At 37.2% G+C, this 22,152-nt stretch overlaps 1 protein-coding gene across 4 annotated transcripts in view; it reads left to right on the top strand.

Moving 5' to 3' along the window:
- The window catches only part of CEP120 (centrosomal protein 120), a 73,810-nt gene extending 54,707 nt beyond the window's left edge, over window positions 1-19,103 (top strand). For 3 of the 4 annotated variants that reach the window (XM_032790762.2, XM_032790763.2, XM_075067174.1), the window contains 3 exons: window positions 3,255-3,353; window positions 16,038-16,183; window positions 16,843-19,103. In XM_032790762.2, the coding sequence (XP_032646653.1) occupies window positions 3,255-3,353; window positions 16,038-16,183; window positions 16,843-17,080 (483 nt within the window). In that variant the 3' untranslated portion in view covers window positions 17,081-19,103. The remainder of the gene's footprint in view (window positions 1-3,254; window positions 3,354-16,037; window positions 16,184-16,842) is intronic. The other variant, XM_032790764.2, reaches the window with a different exon arrangement.
- The last annotated feature ends 3,049 nt before the right edge of the window (window positions 19,104-22,152 follow it).

Genomic DNA, 22,152 nt, shown 5'->3' with positions numbered 1-22,152 from the left:
GATGGTTGAGAGGATGTGATGTTTAAGGAGTTCAGTTTTGTTTTTTGTTTTCCCTGAAGCAATCAGTGTAACAAGCAAGTGTGTGGTTTTGCCCACTGGGGGATGTCCAGTCAGATGATTTTTTTTTTTCTTTTCTTGTAACTGTCAATGGGGATGTGTTAGTGTGGGTGGGGTCATCTTTGAGGAAGAATTCTTTGAGACTGAGGGCTTGTCTTCACTACGGGGGTAAATCAACCTAAGTTACGCTACTCCAGCTATGTGAATAATGTAACTGGAGTCGACGTAGCTTAGGTCGACTTACCCCAGTGTCTTCACTGTACTGCGTCAACGGGAGATGCTCTCCGGTCGACTTTCCTTACTCGTCTCAGAGAGCTGGAGTGGACCAGTGAGTGCTCTGCCATCAGTTTAGCGAGTCTTCACTAGACCCGCTAAATCGATCCCTGCTGCATTGATTGCAGCAGCAGCAATCTCCCCGTAATGAAGACCAGCCTTGAGTGAGTAAAAGGGTTCTTCTAGTTCCTCCACCTGCTTGTGATAGATCAGAAGCTCAATCCTTTTGGAGAGACTACATAATTCAACTCTGTTTAGTGACAGTCTTGATAGACTGATGATGTTGGGGTGTCAGGTAGTGTCCTGTGCTGAGTTCTGCTGCTGTGGTTTCTCTTGGAGGTTGTGTTCTGTGGATTGTGGAGTTGTAGTCGGTTCCACTTTTTGGTTTTGTGTTGGATGGCTGTCATAAAGTTTTTTGATAGTTGCTTTGGATTTCCTGCATGTTAGGTTTTTGGAGTTCCACCCCCCCACCCCACCCGCCTTCGGTTCTGTGGGAGCATCTGATGATTTCTTCTTTGAGGTGGAATTATGTGAGATGTAGATGTCTCTTTATTTTTTTCTGAAGTCCTTATGCAGAGCTTTTCAGCATATTTATAATTGTATGTAGTGGCCAGAGGTTTATGGGTGATGAGTCTTCTGGGGATGATAATTTGTTTCTTGTATTTATTCAGGAAGTAGCTTTGGCTCTTAAGTTTTTTGCTTCTTTCTTTTTCGTATTGTGGAACTGCCATTCCATTTCTGAAGTATCTAACATTTTGCTAGTTTGAGGTAGAATAGCCATGCTAAATGTTCTGATACAGCATATCCTGTCTCTCTTTCTTACCAAAATGTAATTTATTTTTAAATTTCTGTAGCTAAATTGTAGTATAAAGTTTGATACTTCTGTATATCATGCTAAACTTCTCTATGATAAATGTAGATGATTCATAATTCTAAAACAGTGGCATTTTCACATTTTACCTTTCATTTTCTTTGTCGGAGTTGTATTCCATGCCTAGAACAGGAATAGTCAGGAAAAAGATTGAACTATTTTATATTTGAATCATGTCTTGTCACACATCCTAGAGAGCACTCCTGCCTGGCCACACACTAGGGCTGCTCTGAGGGGATGCCAAACTTCTACTGCTGTGGATCCCTGGGATGTTTCAAGCTCCTGGAGCCTGAACACAGTCCAGCACTGCCCCAATCTTGAGGTCGTTATGCACATTCTCAAGGTGCAGACCTTCTGTCTGACATCTCCCTCTATATGTTGGAATCTGCTGTCCAGCCACCAAGCCCCTCTGAGTTCAGCATTGGCCCCAGACTGCCTAGTACTTAAACACATCTCTCCCAGAACTCCACCCCAACAGATGTGAAGCTTCTAGTTTACAGTTTAATTGTCGGGGCATGCAGTAGTTGTGAAGCTGTCAACACACACACACACATTGCCTTGTCTTACATTTTTATGCTCTTTTTACTTAGTAGATAAAGCACAGGAGAGTACAGGTCATGCAAAACAGTAAAACATCTTAAACACTGTGTCCCTCACTAGCTCACCATTCTCTTGGAAGTCTTTGGGGGATCCATCTGTGTTCTGTCAGGCAAGCAGACTGGCATACATGCTTCTCTTGCATACACCGTCCCAGCAGCCGCCTTCCTCATCTTAATCTGGTACAAAAAGGCTTTCTCCCTAGTTCCCCCATATGAGTCCCTTTTATGAGTTGCTGCTGGTGTGTACCTGCTTCCTTTAGTTCTCCTGGCAACTTTGCATTTCTCTCACATACTGCTCACATCCCCCTTTTTCAAACAAGAGGAGGGCATCTTTCTCAGCTAGAGCTAACCCATTGTTCCAAGATGTTTTACGTTGAATAGATGATTGCACATCACTCACCATTGGTTCTGGCTTGGCAGAGATATGACACAACTCTGCTAACCCATGGTGGAGCCACATATGTAGGCTTTCCATGACACAATAATTTTATGATACAATTTTACAAAATCATTCACAATTCAGAAATGATAAAATTAGCCGTTCTGTTTGTATCACAACTTGTCAGATCAGATATGAGAGAATTTATACTGAAACCTGGACAGATTTTCTGTTATCGTTTAATTAATAAAACTCCAACTCTGTATTGGCCACAATAATTAACTTGGTTCTTAGTTTGAGACATTGAGGCACCGCATTCCTGAATATTAGCCAAGTTGACTTTAATGCAGGTATAACAGATTGCTTAGTGCATATAAAAATAAATATTTTTTTTATAACCGCTGGTGCCTAGTTGCTTTTGTATATTTTAAATATAGCCTGAATGAGTATTTGCCTATAATTGTAACTATTTCTTACCATGTTTTACCATTCTAATGTAATCTTCAAATATTTGTTTAGTTGGTTTTATATCTTGATCAATGATAAGTTAAACAACAAAATATTTTTGCAATGTTCTATAGCAAATTTGCAATGAAACCTAGGCCAACTTTCCTGATTTTCTCCCCCCCTCCCCCACCAAAGGTCCAAATTCTGCCCTCTGAGACATATATTTGCTTTAGTAAGCTGCCTACACCTCTAAAGGCAAGATTTGGGCCTAAAAGTTTAGAGTGCCCTTTAAACTGGAATGCTAACAATTAGAGCTTATTATAGAAAAATGCATGTGTTTTTCACCGCTTTGAGACTTTTAAAAAAGTTTACATTAGCTGTCTTGGGGCTAAGACGGATCTAGTTCTTTTTGTATAGACTGCTAGACAATAAAAATAAGGCTATATTTTAAACAAGAAAATGTTCATGTGTCATAATATTTACATTAAATTACATAACAGCTTTAGATGATGTTGTATGTTATACTGCATAAGCACTTTTCTTAAACGGACTCTTTGTATATATAATCTTTCCATGATTGTTACCACTAGTATAGTGTTTCAGCTGATATGATTTTAATCACCATAAGGTTGAACTTGAAAGAAAGTTGGAATCAGCTACCAAATCAAAGCTGCACTACAAGCAACAGTGGGCAAGGGCTCTGAAAGAACTTGCAAGACTAAAACAGGTATGTAAATAGGGTAGAGTACATGCACAATAAGGATGTAGTAGTCTTTTTCTTTGTGGTTCTATGATAAAAACTATTTATTAATATTATATGCTAGTCATGCCTGCTCTTGTTGCGTTTTGATTTCCATTGTAACGGCGAGTGTATGTTTAAAACGGTCAAAACTTTCCTAAACAGTCATCTTTGGGCTGGAATTTTTTGCAAATGGGCTTTGTCTGACAGTGATTTTTAGCAAAATCTCTTCATCTATTTTTGAGTACAGGAAAAATGGAAAAATATCTATTGCCCAAAGTTTTAAAAAAAATTCTGACTACGCTTATTTTTAAAATAACAAGGATACAGAACAACTGGCTGAAGTTTGGAACTTAAACTTGGACATAATTCTCATTGTAGACCAAGGCCTTTGCTTGGCTTGGAACTGGGGTGATTTAAAAAAAAGAGAGGTTACTTCTGAGGATGCTCAGTAAGCATCTGCTGGAAAAAGTCAAAAAAATAAAAAGTTACAGTGGTTTATCTTGGCCATGGTGCACATCCTGTTGTTTTTATATTTTATGCCAGAAACTGCAATATTTAACATTTAACCATATTCAACATTGAACCAGAAAAACAAGAATGAAAAATGCTATGCATGAATAATGCAGTTGAGTTAATGTCACTGTTAGACTCTGAACTGGTATTTCTTCTCTTTTACACCCTAACTTTAATTGTGCAACCTTAACATTGCATTCAGGACTGTTTTAAGAAAATCTAGAATGTCTCATTCAATAGTAGGGAGAAACAGAGCATTGATTCTGAACCTGTGCCATCACCACTAGCTGCAAAATCAAAAGAATTACTTGGAAAAGTTCTTTGCTGCCCAACCTCTTATGGAATTTGCCCCAGATTCCTTTACAATGTCAAATGGAAGGGTAGAGGTATAAATCATGTGTCCAGAAATACTGTGCAGTTGAGAAGTAGACTTTGTAATAGTGGATGGAGATTTCCTGCTAAACAGGAAGTGGCTACCTACAATGTGCCTTACCTAGAGTTTTGTTTTAGTTAAATATCTTATTTTTCAGGTGTCTCAGGTTATGATGGCATAGCACTGTCAGTAAAGTTTGTAAGCCATATTCTGTAGTACTGGAACATAAGCAATAAAACCCTCTTGAATTTTAATCTGTTCCTGGTGGGGATGAGGTGCCCGTGTATCTGAGGATCCATTATAGATTCATGTTTGACAGTATTAACTGGATTAAACCTTGTTGCATTAGTCTCTGGTTTTTGTGTTTTTTTTTAACTTCCTGTATTTTCCAACAGAAGTGTGACTGAGGGGTAAAAATTTACTTGTGTTTTTAAATACTTTAAAAAAAATTTTAAGGCTTACAAAGTCTACATCCTAACTGTGGTGTGTTGAATGAAGGGTAGAGGTAAGTACCCATCTTTGCTGCTGTTGGTTTGGAGGCATGCTTGTTTTTGTTTGTGTTTTTGGTTTTTTGCAAAACTGACTTAACAGGCATCAGTAGATCAGTTTGCACTGTGACAGCTATATCATAGCTGTCATAAAGAATACTTAGGCCCAGATTTTTAAAGGTATCTAGGAGCCTAAATTTCATTTGCAAAAGGGGTACTTTGGAGCCAAAAATCCCACTGTCAATAGAATTTTGGCTCCTAAATGCCTAAATCACTTTTGAAAAATAAAATGTATGCTCCTAAATCAGTTGGGTATTTCAGGTGGTATACTGCAACACCTACATACCTTTAAAAATCTGGGCCTTAGCTTTTAAAGAGTGATAGAATTTGTAGAATATTGCAGAATACAGCAAACTTAGAGAGATCCAGAAATCACAGGTTACACAATTTTTTCCTGTCTCTGAATTTTCCCATCAGTGATGCCAATAGAGGTTTTTTTTGGTTGGTTTGTTTTTGTGGATTTTTCTGTGTTTGTCAGTGAGGCATTTAAAATCTCTCTCAAGCAAACATGTAGCAGCAGTTCCTTCATCCTCAGTAATGCATATACGTGCCAGTATATTATTTTTCCTTTCCTTACTGCCTTCTATAAATATCGTATGGGTTGTGCTTGCAGTAATTTAAGATTCCGTAAGCACTTCCGTTAGGTACAGTCAAACACACTAGAAAAAGCAAGAATTTTACCTATTCCTAGATCGAAACAAAACCTAATACATTTAAAGATTGAGGATTCAAACAAGGGTCTTCATTTTTCATACTCCATCTTCACCCCTGTTTCCCGTCCATTTTTTTTGCTTTATGGAAGGGCTACTTTTCAAGGAGAGGCACTTCTAATTCACTCCAGCATTAAGGACACCCTTCACAGAATAAGTGAGCACCTCAGCTCCCTGAATCCAAGTCTAATTCAGCAGGACTCAATAACTCTTTGGATTATGTTCCCCTGCTTTTCCATTGCAAGGTTTTGATGTGTATGATCCAGGTTGCAGTATAAAAACTGCCTTCCTTGTTTTTCCATAAGATTTGCAGTGGCATGAAAGGGGCTCTAATCTCCTAGGAATATAGACACCCAGGAGGAAAAGTAAGAAGAGGGGGCTAACTCACTCTTTTTCCTGCAGTACTAGAGATCTTTCTGGTGCAGTCCGTAAGGGAGTAATCTAGCAGGATCTATCAGAGACATTACTGAAGAATAGGCCAACCAGTTGCTCTCAGAAAATTACATCTGTGGATTGAAAAGGAAAGTCTACTGGATTGGGAAGGAGGAGGAGCTAGCTATCTGGATATCTGCTCAAAAGGAGACCCTTTCTGGATATGGAAAGGGATAAGCAGGATGCTGCTACTTCTCTACCTTTCCTTTCCTTCCCCCGTGAAGAGAAAACACAATCTAATGAATAACTGAAGCTTCAGGAAGGTCCTTCAGTGAGAGTCCAATGGTCTTGTTGGGAGGAGAGGAGAAATTTGGGTGCTAATCAAGGAGGGATATGGAGCCTAAGGCAGGGTGATTGTCAAAATCTTTGGATAAGCCAATCAATTTGAGTACCCAAATCTGAACTCAGTGAATTTGAGATCCCAAATTCTCAGTGCTCTTTATTTTATAACTTACAGATAAATCAAAGAAATTAGCACAATGTATATTTGATAATAGCTAGAAAATCAAAGGTTCAGTTTTATGTACTGTCCTCATTGTTCCTTTTTGTCTAATTATTGTAGGTGTCAGAAATTAGCCCATAATATTTCTGAAATACACCTCTACCCTGATATAACTCTGTCCTCAGGAGCCAAAAAATCTTACCACGTTATAGGTGAAACTGCGTTATATCGAGCTTGCTTTGATCCGCTGGAGCACGTAGCTCTGCCCCCCTGGAGTGCTGCTTTACCGCATTATAACCAAATTCATGTTATATTGGGTTGCATTATATCGGGGTAGAGGTGTACCTGTGCATGACAGGGTGATCATTTGCCTCTAATCTTTTCACACCAGATGCTGGATTTCCCAAAGGAAGCACTAAAATGTCCTGCCTGTTTTTTTTGCTTGTTTGTTTTCCCTTAAAGGCTATTTAGAGTCCTGTTAGATGCATTTCACCTTTAGTTCACTGGTTCAAGTCATGCCAGATGGGTAGTGACAAAAACCATCAGTAGATGATAAGTTTCGTAACTTTAAGCTAATGGTTCCAGTCCAGGACCAGCTGAAACCCTTGTTAGACATCTGAACCATTAAAACTCCCCTAAAACTTTATCCCTGAAAGGAGTCCACTTAAAATTAGATGGAGGCTTTTTTTTGTGAGAAATAATATATTAATGCTTATGCTACTATTGTTAATCCTGTACTTTGACTAAATCCTATTTATCAATAGAATAATCTGGCACTTTAAATTTATTTAAAAATTAAAAAAGCAAAACTGATCAGGAACCCGTGGACTGTGTCTGAATATAAATTTGGAAATTTAGTTGCCTTCAGGAATTCCACATCAGCTTTTAGTTCAAATAATTTGTGGAATTGCAATAGTTCATCCAATTTCTTGTTTAAATTGGATTAGTACCATATTAATTTTATGTTGCCTTGGGTGAATAGCCACAGGGTTGTAATCTGTGCCAGTAATTTGTCACACCAAAGCCCTCTGGAGGACTATACTAAACATTTGTGTAGTGAGAATTAGACATTGAAAGCCATATCTTAGATTGTTAATAAATGTTAATGACAAAACCCAGCTGGTAAGTCTTGGAAATGAGATCTAATGCTTTGTGCCCATTGCCAAAGAACTGTTTAAACAGAGATTTCCATTACTCAGAGGTGACCTAGTACAGTCAATTTATGAAATAAAGAAGCATAATCAGCTGGCTGAGTATTTTAGCAAAATGTTCTTTTCTTCTGATTTTTCAACTTTAAAAGTCCATATTTCCTTAATTATAGCATTTTCTTTTTCTTTGAGAACTAGTCATGTTAGAACACTGCTGTGATGGCTTTATATTCTGTAGAAAATGAAGTTTGTGCATTGTAACTTTGAAAATTTTGTTTTGACATTAAAAGGAAGAAGTTTTTAATTTCTCTTTATCTAGAATTTTTGGATAATAAAAACATAATACCAGTTATAACTAGAGAAAGGCCTGAAGCACACTGACGTTTGTGACACAGGCTCATCTTTTAAATATGAAAAATACAAAATTACACATTTTAACCAATTTGATCATGGTATATAAAGTTTATAAAATAGTCTGTGGATTTTCAGAATATCATAAGGCCCCTCAGATCTTTCTCCCTCATGCCCATTCCCATTTTTTCTTGAAGGTATTTATCATAACTTTTTAATTTATGCTGTTTAACAAAATGTCTTACTCAAAAATAAGATCAAAAATTCAAAAATGTGCACATTTGGTGCATGTATGTGCATTTTTTTTCTTTACAACTCAAGGTTTTCAAACCTTGGCCTTTAAAATTTACCAACTTAGACCCAGATCCTGCAAAGATTTAGGCACATGTAATTTTACTCATGGAAGTAGAGCCATTAAAGTTAGTGGAACTACTCATGTGCTGAGTTACACACGTTGAAGACTTTGCAGGCTCGAGATGTAAAATTTAACACATTTGAATGATGCAGGAAATCACTTTTTAAGAATAATGCAGCATATTACCATTGCAGCTGTAACTAGCAACAGTGTTATGTCAGTTTTGAAGGCTGATAATCTCCCTTTTCTGGTCTGGAAAATTAACAAAAACAATGTTTACGCTTAAATTAGAATTATGTACATTTTGGGATAAGAGGTTTTATTGTAGGATTTAAGTCTCTTACCATATTTGTACTCTATGGATTTGTTCAAAGCAGAACTGATGGATTTGTTTAAAACAACACAGACCTTATTGACTGACATCAGCTCTATCTTGTCCAGCCTCCTGCTTATCCACTCAGAGTAATTAATTTGATTAATTTATAAGTAATTTAGCCAAGGATGGGATGTAAATCTTTGTTTAAAAAAAAAAAAAAAAAAAAACAGATGGAGGTCCAAGTCTTGGTTAAAAACTGTGTCTTGAAACCATCCAGGCCCTCCTACTGACTTGTCAGCTCTGGGTTATTTTCAGAAAACTTTACTTGAGTTCCTTAGCTTCAATCGTAATTTTTTTCCCACACGCTTGCATGGTATGCGTGAGTGGGAGAGTGAATAGTGGCTGCTATTTAGCCATTGTTTAGTCTAGTGTATGTATGTTTACATCTCCCCTTTGGATTTATAGGCAGCTATGGCAAAATAGATTGTCCTCTTTTGATTGAAGAGCCTCTTAACTAGAGCACCTGGCAGCATGATGGGATTCTTTTACAATTTGATTATTTTTCTTTCTTACTGATTGATTAATTAATTAATGTTTAAATTACTGTAGTACCAAAGGCCCCAAATCATTATTTAGAGCCCCATTGTGAAAGGTACTGTGCAAACATTAAGAAGATATCATTCCTGCCCCAAAGGGCGTGCAATCTCAAGACACACAAAGAAATGAAGGATTGGGGAAAAGAATATATCGGGCATAAATAATCAGACGATTGATATACCTCTTGTTAACTATACATGTTTGGGATTGGTTGTTTTTGGTGATGATATGGGGTCATTGGTGGAGTAAGGAGCAATAGCAAGAGTGCAGAGTTAACCTGAGGATAAGAACATGAAAAAGGAATAAATGATTATAGAGGGAGGAAAAGTGAAGGGAAGGACAGGACAGCATGGAAGGCAGGGAGAGTGAGACTGTCAATATGAAGAGAGTGATAGAATGGTGCCGGATCAGATAACCAATAAACATCTGACGAAGTGGGTATTCACCCATGAAAGCTTATGCTCCAATACTTCTGTTAGTCTATAAGGTGCCACAGGACTCTTTGTCTCATTTTAAAAAAAAGAATCACTTCAGCAAATACATAATGTAGTTTGCTGACATCATGGGCATCTGGGCCTTCTGAGATTACCTTATCCCACTGCTGCACTGGGGACTGTTGATATTTGGAGGCCTGGTATAACTGACTAGGGGTACCTTCAGTTCAGAGGCACTGTCAGCCTTCATCTCTACCACACTGCTGCTCTTCTGGCTTTTCTGCAGTTCCTGCAGCAGCTGTAGTTCTCTGCTCTGCGAGCAGATATTCATCTGAGGAAATATATTTCAGGAATGTTTCACACGTTTTCCAACCATTTAGTGAAACCAGTTAGACTGCCCCAGGGCTCAGTAACCATCTTCAGATTTTAAACTTCAAAATTTGATGGTGTAATATAAAAATTACTCATCCATGCAAAGTATCTGTCTAAGGCATACATCTGCCACATGAGGAGAGCAACAGCTCAGTAAGCAACGAGTGCAGTTTCAGACCTGAAAATACTCTTCAGTTTGTCCTCAGGTTAGGAGTATTACAAATGGAATGCTCAGATCAAATACATTTTTAAAATGTATTAACTATGTTTTTTCGTTTAAGATAAATTGGTAGAGAACATAGATGCTGGAACTACGGGTGCTAGGGGTGCTTCTGTACCCTCTGGCTTGAGATTTCCATTATATACAGAGTTTACAGTTTGGTTCAATGGCTTTCAGCACCCCCACTATACAAATAGTTCAGCAACCCTGCTAGAGGATATTTAATAATCGGATTAATGTTTGCATAAGTGTTACCTCAAAGTATCAGTGGCAGTATAAATTTTTGCAGTGGCAGTCCAAGTGTCATGATTTCAGCAATGGAGAATTGAGACCTTTTTTCCTATTTCATATTAATATGTAGAAGATTTATACTGAAAGTATTTAACATTATAGAAATTGCAAAAAATTAATTTTGTTCTTTTGTCAATTGTGTGAGTAGTATGTAATATAGATACTGTAAATGAAGTTGAGAATGCTACATCATTTTATATATCTTTTCCTGGTTTCAAAAGATGTTTTTCACTAATTTCCATTAAAATTGAAATAGTCCTACACAATCAACTACTTTTAGCGCTGGTGATTACGGAGCTTGTTGCATAATTTGGTATTGAAAGTGTGATTGGGTTTCTGGTTATCTGAAAGAGCCTTTGATAAAGGGAAGCAATTTTCATTACCAAATAAGGATAAAGAATCTTTCCTTCACCCTCCCTTCCCAAAATCTGAGTTTTACAAAGGATCCATTCTTTTTGTGACCTCTGATCTGGTCTAATACTAAATCTTAGCTTGGAATTGTATCATACATAGTATGATTTTCACATACTGTATGCTAACTCTCCTATCCGTATCAAACAAATAATGTACATTCTTTGACATCATTTTCCTTTATTGAAGGATTATATAGGGAGCTAGTTTCCGTTTGTTCAGACTGTTTCATAAACAAACGTGATTTATGTATGTTCAGCATACAGATTGACAGACTATAAAGGATTACAAGTAGTTATGTTGGGTAAATAATATGTAGTTTAGAATGTGAGTTTGCATTTTAAACTAGATTATACACCATAAATTGTCATTGTAGTCTATGGGATCACTTCCCATGTACTTTATGGATTTTTCAGGGGAAGATTGGTCTTAGATAGATGTGATAAAGTAGTATTGAAAAAGGAGAAAAGGACAATGCTAAAAATATAAGTACATCTTCCAGTGACACATCTAGTCAGGTAATTCACATTATTGTTTTGTTTGACCCTCTTAAGGTATAAAGGTGCTTATTTTTTATTGTTTTTATAATAATCTAATATAAACCCACAAAAGTAATGAAATAAAAAATGACTTTGCAATAAATATACCAGACTTGGTCTTCTACTGTGTGGAAGGATTGTATTGCAATAAGTTTAGTTAAGATTTGCTTATCTGATCAGAAATGTGTTACTCAGAAATTATCATACTGTACCCAATTTACTAATCTTGACACTGCTGGGAAATACTGTCCACAGCTGTCATTGGAGAAAAGATTCTTGGAGACCAATTCCCAGTTTGTGTGGACAGGAGGCACTTCAGCACACTCAAATTAAACTATCTCCAGAGCCACACTGCAGCAGCTCACTCTCTGTTCTCTGCCCATATAGAAAAAATTGCTTTGTACAATCACCAGTCAGCTCTGCTTCCACTTCCAGGGAAGTTTTGCTTCAGCCTGTTTGCAAGGCTGGAAGGCCTGATGCAACCCATCCTGCCAGGATGAAATGACCAATGCAGGACGAAGAAAGTGTCATGTAGGCCTTGTTTCTCCACAAGGTCTCCCTCACAGTTACCTCCACAGACCCCATCTGTGACTGCTCTTCTGCTTGTCCCTCATTTGTGGCCCTTATAAATGGTCAATAATTATTACCTGTATCAAGAAACTTCTAGACATGGGGACTGTTAGCCCATTCCAGCATAAAAGAGGACTTCCAGACTGTCTTTTGACTAAGAGAGAATCTAGAGGTTTCTAGCCTTTCCTTAGTTTGTATCCACCCAGCCAAAGATGATTCTGGTCCATCAACCTAAAAAATGTGTACATGCACTTTCTAGCACACTTGAGTTTTCTTTGCTGTCGACATGATACTACCAGCATGTTGTCTTGCCTTTTGTTGTGTGTTTGTTCCCAAGACACTGAAACTCCTGGTGATTGTACTCGTCAGCCTTAAATGGGAAGGTGTCAGTTTATTGCATTACTTAGATAATCCTTATATGATGTTTCTTCTTTTCAGAGTGCCTCCTAGGGCCCCAACATGGTTCTTTCAGTTCTCCAAAGCCACTGCTTTATGCCAAACCTCAGCAAGAGCTCAGACTTGCCTTTTGAGGAGCTTGGACCACCTAAGCGGCAGATCCTATTCTCACCTCAATGAGGTGATTTTTCTCGGTGACACATTCCACAAATTGAAGGATACAATCAAAATACTTCTGTTCACTCCATTCACAGCCCTCTGATGCTTTCTTCACCTTCCATCCTCATGATATTCTGAGGTAATACAGACAATATTGTGTACAGACAGACTTCACTCCTAACCTCTTCAGACCTTTTTGCTCTTATGAGGAGACTACCAAGAAGAGAACTTAAATCTATATACCACCTTTCCAGCTTGTTTGTTTGCTGAGATGGTGAACATTTCCCAATAATCAAGTGAAAATCTCTCCCAGAATCTCTCTCAATCTGAATCTTGAGAGAAGCAAGTTTGAGGACCTGGGATACCCATCTGAGTTTCTTTTACATGACAAGAGCAGCAGTATAGAAGGAGGTTAGTTGAAGTATAGCCGGACCTAGGGACCATAGGATATTTCTTCTAGAAATTCACTCCTTCCCCAGAATCCATAGCAATCCTTTGGAACATATCAACTAAGCAGTTTGTATTGTGATACAGGTTTAAAGAGGAGAGAGAGGCCCTTAATGTCATCCTCCTCTATACAAGAAACTTTCAACATCTGGGCGAGTTCTCAAGCCAAAGGAGTAGGGTTCTCTGCAGGGTGCTGGCCTTCTAGGAAACCCCACAGATAGACACAGCTGTACCCTACAGTCACAAAAATGGTCCAGTTGTTCCCAGACACTGGGTAAAGGTGGCTTGGCAGGTCAAATCTTCTCACTGCTGTGTTCAAGTGAGGTTCTTCTATACCTCTTTTATCATTGTTTAGGTAGATTCAACAGGAAAATCAGGTGGGACTAGATGAAGTAAACAATGGTGGTTGGGCATTCCACCTTTTAGTGTCAGCTGTTTCAAGGAGTTGTCTAACAAACCTCTTCAGACTTCCTGTTGTTGAGGGTCTTCTGAAAGGCTACATGGTCAGCTATTTGAACGCACGTTCCTAGACTCTTTCTAGAGTCTCTAGACGGAGAGGCTGAAACTTCCAGATTTACTCTATGTAGATGGTGGATAATCTCCTGAAATCCAATCAAAACTGTACAACCAAGGTTTAACACTGTCTCTGTATGCAGCCTTATTTCCTCCTTTTAGTATTAATCTTAACACTGCCTTAATTGGAGGCTGACTTTTTCTCCTTTCTCTTCTTTTCACAAAGGCTAAGCTGCTTGCAGATTCTAGTGGGAGCACCAGGAGCTTTGAGGATATATGGAGAAGCACTGGATCCTCCTCTCCATATTTCTAAACTTCAGTGCAGTCAAGATGATCAGACCAGCCTTTTGACTTCTTGCATAGATGTAAATTTAATCTGGTCTTGCTGACATTGTACCAATCTCCATTTGAGCCCAGAATGATATGCTCATTGTTTGATCTTACCATTGAAGTAAATTTTTTTTTCTTAGGCATTTACCTCTTCCTGCAGATTAAATGAGTTTGGAGCTTTAAGCGTTAAGGAGAACCTTTCAGTTCTTCTGGACAAAACTAGGATTGTGAACAACTCTGGAAGTTTTGTCCCAAGTGAACTGAGCCTTTCACATTAATTAGGACGTTACTCTTCCGCCTTTTTGCCTATTCTGTCCTACTGAAAGTTGCTTTTATGTGGATGCTGAGACCTATAGGTACTGTATCCTTCTACAGATTGTGTGTTCTGTTTCATATTGTGATATTAAAGAGGTCATAGTCTCTTTACCCCATTGAATTTAATAACAAATACCCCATTTCAGTAGGATTTTTCACTTTGTCCAAAGCCCATATAGCAAAATAGACTTACTGTCCTTTGCTCCAGTCTGCACGTCAGTAGGGAAACTACTTCTGCTTTAGTAAGCAGACATTCATTTAGCCTCTAAGTCAGCGGCTGGCTCATGGTAAGAGAGACACAGCACTTTCATGAAGAAATTTGCAGGGCTGCAACCTGGTAATTGCTTCATTCATTTACTAATCATCACAAAATCTGTTCTTTCCTTGTTGGATACTCTCTCTTCAGTGGCTGGCACCTACAAGTTGCTGTCCTTTCCTAATTCTCTTCTTTTCTGCTTGCTAGTGGTGCTAGGACTGGTGAATTACATATACTGAGCAAATAGATTTTATTAATGAAGTCAGACAGTGGAGAGTAAACTCATGCAAAAAATGTAAAATGTTGCAAAGTCAAGCAAGCGCAAGTTAAGATGTGCCAGAATTAAGGGGGACCATGCAGTATAGCGTAGTATTTAATAACATGATCATATGTTGTTTTTTAACTCCAGGACCCCTGCCCTTTGTAGTGCACAGGATGGACTGTGTGCAGTAAATGAAGCAGGGTTATGTAGAGCATTAGTCAGAAGACAAGAGGAAAAGAAAGGATAGTCCTTGTTAAGGCAATTGAATATCACCAAGAATAATTAGGTTTTGTCCCTAGTTCTGCTATAAAATATAATCTTTGATGCTGGGCAAGGCACTATATCTTAGATTATGGGACTTTGAAAAACCCATTTAGGAATTGAACGAAGTTTTTAAAAAATGTATATTGAGTTAATTTTTGTTCTGTTTTTCCCCCTCTGGGCTTTTATTCAGAGTTTGAAAATTGAATAAATGTAAGAAGAAATCTAAATATTTAGATTTTCACCCCTGACTTTCTAAGAGCTTGTCTACATGAACATTTAGTTTGCAGCAAGCTGGCACGTGAATCTACCCCACACTATCCTCCAGCACCTTAAATGTTCAGTTCATTAATGTGGCTTGATCTACACACTTTGAAACAGGAGTAGATTAAAGCACGCTATCTGTTAGTGCATATCAACAGGATCCACAATGACAGTGTATGACAGGCTATTGTGGGGTAGATTCACATCCCAGCTTGCAGCAAACTAAATGTTCATGTGGACATGCCCTAAGACTGGATACCAGTTTAGAAAGCAGTTCTTTTGACAATATAAATTATCTCTGCCCAACAAAACTTTGTGGTGCTATGCATAGCAGGGCTAGTAGGGAGAGAGAGTCGCATACAGTTACTTAGGGCTTTGAAATATTAATTCTCACTGTATTGAATTTTTGTGCTTTACAATTATGTGTCTAGGTAGTTATATAACCCCTGTCACTGTAGCTACTTGAGTGGTATTTAAGACACTAGTCTGTGTTTCAGTTTAAGCAAAATCTTCAGACTCTTGCACACCACCTCTAAAATATACCCCTTGGATAGTCTACTACTAGTTGAGCTAGTACTTTTGCCCTCAGATTCAGTTGCAATCTGTTGTGGACAAATGTTTAGCGTGATCTTGACTGAGGCAATCTTTTACCTCAATCTTATTCATTTTGACCGACATCAGAATTAATCTCATCTACATTAAATATTTTGTATTGACTTGTGCTACTTAGTTACTGTTTCCATATTATTACTTGTGGATTCTGAAACACTGTAAGATTTGTTAGAATTAGCACTTTTTAAATCTGCAATATTTAATGTCAAATGATTTTTTTTTCCCACCTTAGCGTGAGCAAGAGAATGCTATGGCTCGCCTTAAAAAGCAGCAGCAAGAGCTGGAACACATGAGACTGCGCTATTTGGCAGCAGAGGAGAAGGAAATGGGGAAAACAGAGCGAAAAGAACTGGAGGATATTAGAAATGAACTGAACAGGTATTATAGCATTTGTAGGATTTTTTCCCTCTGCCTCAAAATAGGGGAAGGTTGAGTTAAATCAAATTTTAATTGGCTGTCAATCCAGTAGAAGAACACAGTTTAGTGTCCCTTAGGTAAAAAATCGCTCATTTATAAGATGTAAGAGTCTTGTATTATAGAAAATCTATGCCAAAGGCCACTATAACCAGTTTTTGTCATGATTGTGCTTATACTGCAGCAAGCCTTTTTTACCCTCAACTCTAAGCAGAACTGCTTCATCAAAAGCTACACTAATGGTGATTCTTTCAACTCTCCTCTTGGCCCATATCTTTATATTTTAAGTACATCTAATCATGTCCTCCATTTATTATTATGCTTCAAGTAATTTTGGAACCTGAGTGTGATCACTTATGTGGGTTTTTAAACTGCATTATCAGTGCAGAAACCTTGATGAGATCATGGTAATATGTACAAAAGTGATCTAAGGTATTCTTAGATTCGAAAGGCTTCCTTTAAATTTAATCAAGCAAGGGTTAGTTTGTGTTACTTTAAAAAAAAATTCCTTGATTTCTACTACTTCAGTAAGAAATGTCAGTAAAAATCCACCTAGAACGTATTTAACAGGACAGAATTTCCGTGTGTCCTTTACCTGTATGATGTACTTCTTTTACTGTCAGGCTAAAGCAACAAGAAGACAAAAAACAATCACAAGATTCCAGAGATATTTCAGTTGAGCAAGTGGGTAGTCTTCATACTAGACAATTAAATGAAAGCTTGGATGATTATCTCACTCGCCTGATAGAAGAGAGAGATACATTGTTGAGAACAGGTGTGTATAACCATGAAGACCATATAGTAAGTGAACTGGATCGCCAAATCAGAGAGGCTCTTGCAAAAAGAAGCAGCAGTAAATAGTATATTTGGAAAATGTTTTTGTAAGTTAAGTCAGATACCTTATGTTTTAGCATACTAGGATGATTAATTTTATAAACTAAGGCCCTGATCCTGAAGAGGCTTAGGCACATGATATATTTTACGCACTTAGGAGACCTTTTGAAGTCAATGTAAATGTTCACAGGATGTGAAGTTAAACAGATGTGTAAGTTTATGCAGGATCAGAACATAAGGAGTTTTTTGTTTTTGTTTTTTTAACACATTTTTATGTTAAAATATATTTTTATATGTAAATATACTTACATATGTTTTGTATTTTCTGTTTAAATATTTTCTACCTCTCCCCATCCCCTGGCTGGATTTATTTATAATAATACTTTTTTAAAAATATCTATTCTAAGCTTCTCTTCAATATTTATCATAACTTGTTTTATGGATTTCTTTCAAAATAGGTTTTTCAATAAAATTGTATTAGTAAAAAGCGACTGCAGTAATTCCCAGTGATATGAGTTTTGTTAATTCTTAGCCAAAACAAGTGCTGCACTTCTACAAATGTCATATCCTGTTACATTTGCAAATATGTTTAGTGTATTTTAATTTGTAAACTATTTCTGTGACCACAGTTTAAATTATTTTATCATAAATTCTGTAGCTCACCATTCTTTTAGCAAACACCTTTTTTAAACTTGTACCCGTTGTAGATGACAAAGTTTTGAAGATAAAACCAGAGGTATAATTTACCAAACTGAAACTGCATAAATTATTAGGTAACTCCAAGTCTGATCTTGTAACCATTCTTAGCACGGAAATCTCTTTGCTATTGATGAGAGTTTTGCATTCAAAGGGAAAACAATTATTAGTTGCTCATGAGGCAGTTAAGGTCCTAATTCAGAAAAACACTTGGGCATGTGCTTTAAGTCCATCCTTATTCAGGAGAACACTAGTTCTTTGTAAGCACACGCTTAAATGTAAATACGTGCTTAATGCCAATACAATTATAATTAGTGCTTTTGTAAACAAAGATGCTTTCCTGAATGAAGGTCTAAATGGCAGTGGCTACAGAGTTTTTTTTCAATCATCTATGATTTTCAGTTTTAAATTTTTATGTGAAAATGAGATATAAAGAAGCTTAAAAAAATGAAAGGTTAAACAGTATTTGTTTAATTGCTATAAGAGAAGAGCACAAAGAATAGTGTGCGTGTTTTTTTTTTCTGACTGCCAAAGTTGAATAAGGATCATTCTGCATTATAAACCCTTTACTCTGTTTTGGCACAATTAAAATTCGTACTGTGGGCAGGGTTGAAAGCTTAGACTTAATCTCTTCTCTCATCAATGAATGCTGGGGTTTTGATATATCGCCTACTAGCACAAATGTTAGTGACTGGTGCAAATCTCATAGTACTGAAAACAAACCCTAACAATTCAGTTTCACTTCAAACATGAATGAAGACAATTAATACAGAGAACTTAATTTTTTTATTTAAAATAATCACTGGACTTTTATGGTGCCCCAGTCATATAAGTGCCATATTCTTCTTTTGGAGCTTTGCATTCATGTAATACAGATTTTGTATTGGTTCTGGGTTTACTTCTGACATGTTGATAAAGAGGATAGTATTTCTTTATTCTTTTAGTCAGCAATTTATTTAATGGAGGGTTTGTTTAGGTCACTTTTTTGGAAGAAAACAAAACTTTTTAAAACACGTTTTTTGTGGGGGGAAAGTGAACATAGAATTTTTTCATGAGGAATGATCATTTATCAATAAACGCATAAATTTCATAACTAAAAAAAGCAATATCTGGTAAACTTGTCAGTGTTTAAAAAATGTTTATTGTAATATGTTAATGGATTTAAAGATGCTAGTTTAAAAAAAAATTCAGCAAAAAAACCTCCCCTGGCTATGGGAATAATGAATGCTCAGGTAACCTTTATAAATCCATGGAGAATTGTAGATATTTAACTATGGCTACATATTCTGTATCGCTGATGTATGATTATATGCAAATATAGTCAAATAAATGTGGGATGTTTTATTATCTTGAATGCAAGACCCGTTCCGAGTTCTTTGTCATCTTTCTCAGTTTATTCCTTTGCTGGGATTATAATTTTTTCTAACACTAGAGGGGGCCTTAGACTAGAAAAAAGGCAACTCTCTTAAAATACTAAAGTTCGTTTACTTTGGCTTAGGTGAAGGAAAGATTCTCATCTTTAAAATTATAATATTTTAAATTTTGTGATTTTCATTGTTTTATTTAACAAATAAAATCTGAATTTAAACAACTTCACATTTTACAGAGGACTGAGTGATTTTTATTCTCAAACTGTATATTTGGGGAAAACATTTTACTTCAATTTATTGTTACAAAAATCTATTCTTAGTGTGTTAGATGCTTGCACATAATTGTATATTCAATCAATGAAAATGTTGCCAAATTCAGTTTGAAAACTCATTTGTTTCTAATTCATTGGCTAGTTTTACAAGTCTTTTATAACAAAAATAAAGGTGGTGGTGGTGGTAAAAGATTTTTTTTTTTAAGAACTCATCACCGTGAACATTTTTCATTTTAATCAACTAAAACATTTTTAGTAATACACAAGATAAGAACACTTTATTTTTTAAAAGCTGTTTCTAGATATGCTACCTAGATGTCCATGTGCATTTACATTGAAAAACAGTATTGCAAGAATGGGAAACGTATATTCCGTGACCCTCTAGATAAAAGCTTTTCTGTACATTTTTCTTAGTACCTATTGACAATGGATTGTATTTCTATTTTGACCAGGATTGAAAAGGATCTGGATGGAATTTTAGGCACTTTAGTATATGCAAAGTAGGTTTAGTTTATTTCAGACATAACTTGCCCAAAGGCTTTTCTATCTAAAATAGCTGTTTATTATGTCTGGTACAAATACATTTTTCCAGAGGTTTATGTATTTGTGCGTGTGCATTGTGTTCCAGAGCTGTTTTTAAATCCATTGAATTAACTGAAGATCTGTTCTTGTTCCAGCACACTAACAATCCAGTGAGACCAAATCTCACTTTATTCTGCCGTAAAATGTTTCAGTGAGGCAGGAAGAAGACCAACTCCCTGTCCTTCCCTGCCCCCGCCCCCAAATACACACACAAACACAAGATACTTGGGTTTATCTGAGTTTATCCGATAACTGAAACAGGTTCCTAGGAAATCCACATGCACCAGCTCCAGCAAACACTTACTTATGCACATAGTTAAAATCCTGGCCCCATCAGAGTCCATGGCAAAAATCCTGTTTAATTTCAGTAGGTCAGGATTTCACCAGTGAAGTAGATGGGATTCATATCTCTAAGTGTTTACAGTGTTAGGTCCTTAGATTGAAATAGCTTTAAGTGGTTCCCAAAGTTTTTCATGTTGTGATCACAGTCACGTTAACAGAGGTGAGCCCAAAGGGGAAGGATCTGAGAGATTCAGGGTTTGAAAATTAAAAGCATGAAAAAACATTTCTAGACAATCCAAAAAATTGCAGTAGTGTGATCCCAATTTTATAATACTTTTATAAATAGGGCTGGCACTCCAAGATGCAGAAAAACTGGGCATGGAGCATGCCCCCCTCTCACCCTCATAACCATCTCTCAGACGTTCACCCCTCTCATTATCCCCTCCCCTCCCTCAAGGGAGGGAGAGGCCCTCTGACATCACCTAGACACAAGAGCCCCTACATCCATGTCTTACCCCCTTGTGGGAGTCCCCATTTTTGTTCCCTAGCAAGCCTCTGGTTCTCAGCACCAAGAGAGTAGGAGCTTCAGCAGCCTTGTTGGCAGAGTGAGGGTCCAGGTGCCACTCTGACGGTGTTCCCAGTACCTGTGTGACATGCTAATTGCTGTGCTGCACTCATACCTGCATGGGTGACAGCTTATAGTTAGTTGTAAAGTGCCACAGTTGGAGTTTCTTTTTTCTCATGAAGGCAAGAAAGCTTTCCCCCTCCTTTTTCCCCCCAACATGTCACAACTCCCTAGTTACCCTTTCACAACCGTCTCCCCCAACCCTCCCAAAGAGTCATAGATCTCCAGAGGGTTGTTTACTGTGTGTGGTTTGTTTGTTTTTTCTTGCAGTTTGTTAGAGTTTAATTCAGTTTGTCTTAATCTACCAGATAGCCATGGTCCTGACCCTGTGATTGACTCTGCACGGGCAGACGCCTGCATGGAATCAGTTGCAGGATCTGGGCCCATTTTTGTCCAAATTCAGTTCTTCAACTGGTGGTGGGTCATTGGTACCTCCAAAAATGAGGGTGTCTGCAAACTCATTACTTATATGTGATAGCCATTTTCTCATCTCCCTTAGCCACATTAATTGTTGAATATTTATATATCAGCAATGCTGACTTGCTTGGCACTACACAACTTCACTACTAGAAGTGTTACCTGAAATAACTATGTAGTGCTGTTGGTTAAAGATGGAAGGGTAGATGTGTAATGTTTTTATACCTTCACAACTGACAGTGGAGCTTTGATAAAGGTTTTGAGATTTGTACAAACAAATTGAAAGAATGTTTCTTAATTATTAAAATGCTTATCTGAAATATCTTGGCTTCTAAAAAAGTTTGTAACTGCAGTGCAATGGAATTCAGTAGATAAAGAAATTTGCCAGATGAAATATATATAAAAAAAGAAACAGCAGTATGTGCTTTGAAACTAGATTTTTAAAATAGATTTGCATGGTTTATTTTCCTATATATTGCTTTTTGTGTGGAGTTATGGCAATTGCACTTCATTGCTATAATTGTTATTTTACAGTTTGTAATCCACTTTCAAGATCTGCACCTTTTCTACAATGGTAATATTACGTCTGATGCTGAGGTTTCATGTATTCTACAACTACCCTTTTTCACTGGAATTAAGATGCCTTTCCTTTCCATCCCTTGAGGTTCCCCAATGCAATGATCAAGAATGGAAGTTGTCTATCACATCTGTTAAGTGCTACTGAATTATGTCTATACTGGTTAATACGTATTTACTCAATTATTTATTTTGCTGCTTCTGTGCTTAAATGATCATGACCTGTGTCAAGTCTCGAAGAGGAAGCACCAGCTCTGCTATTGTCAAAGACAGAACTGC

This window comes from Chelonoidis abingdonii, chromosome 6 (assembly GCF_003597395.2).
Source record: "Chelonoidis abingdonii isolate Lonesome George chromosome 6, CheloAbing_2.0, whole genome shotgun sequence".
Classification (NCBI taxonomy): Eukaryota; Metazoa; Chordata; order Testudines; family Testudinidae; genus Chelonoidis; species Chelonoidis abingdonii.
This window is presented reverse-complemented; position numbering and strand designations above follow the sequence as displayed.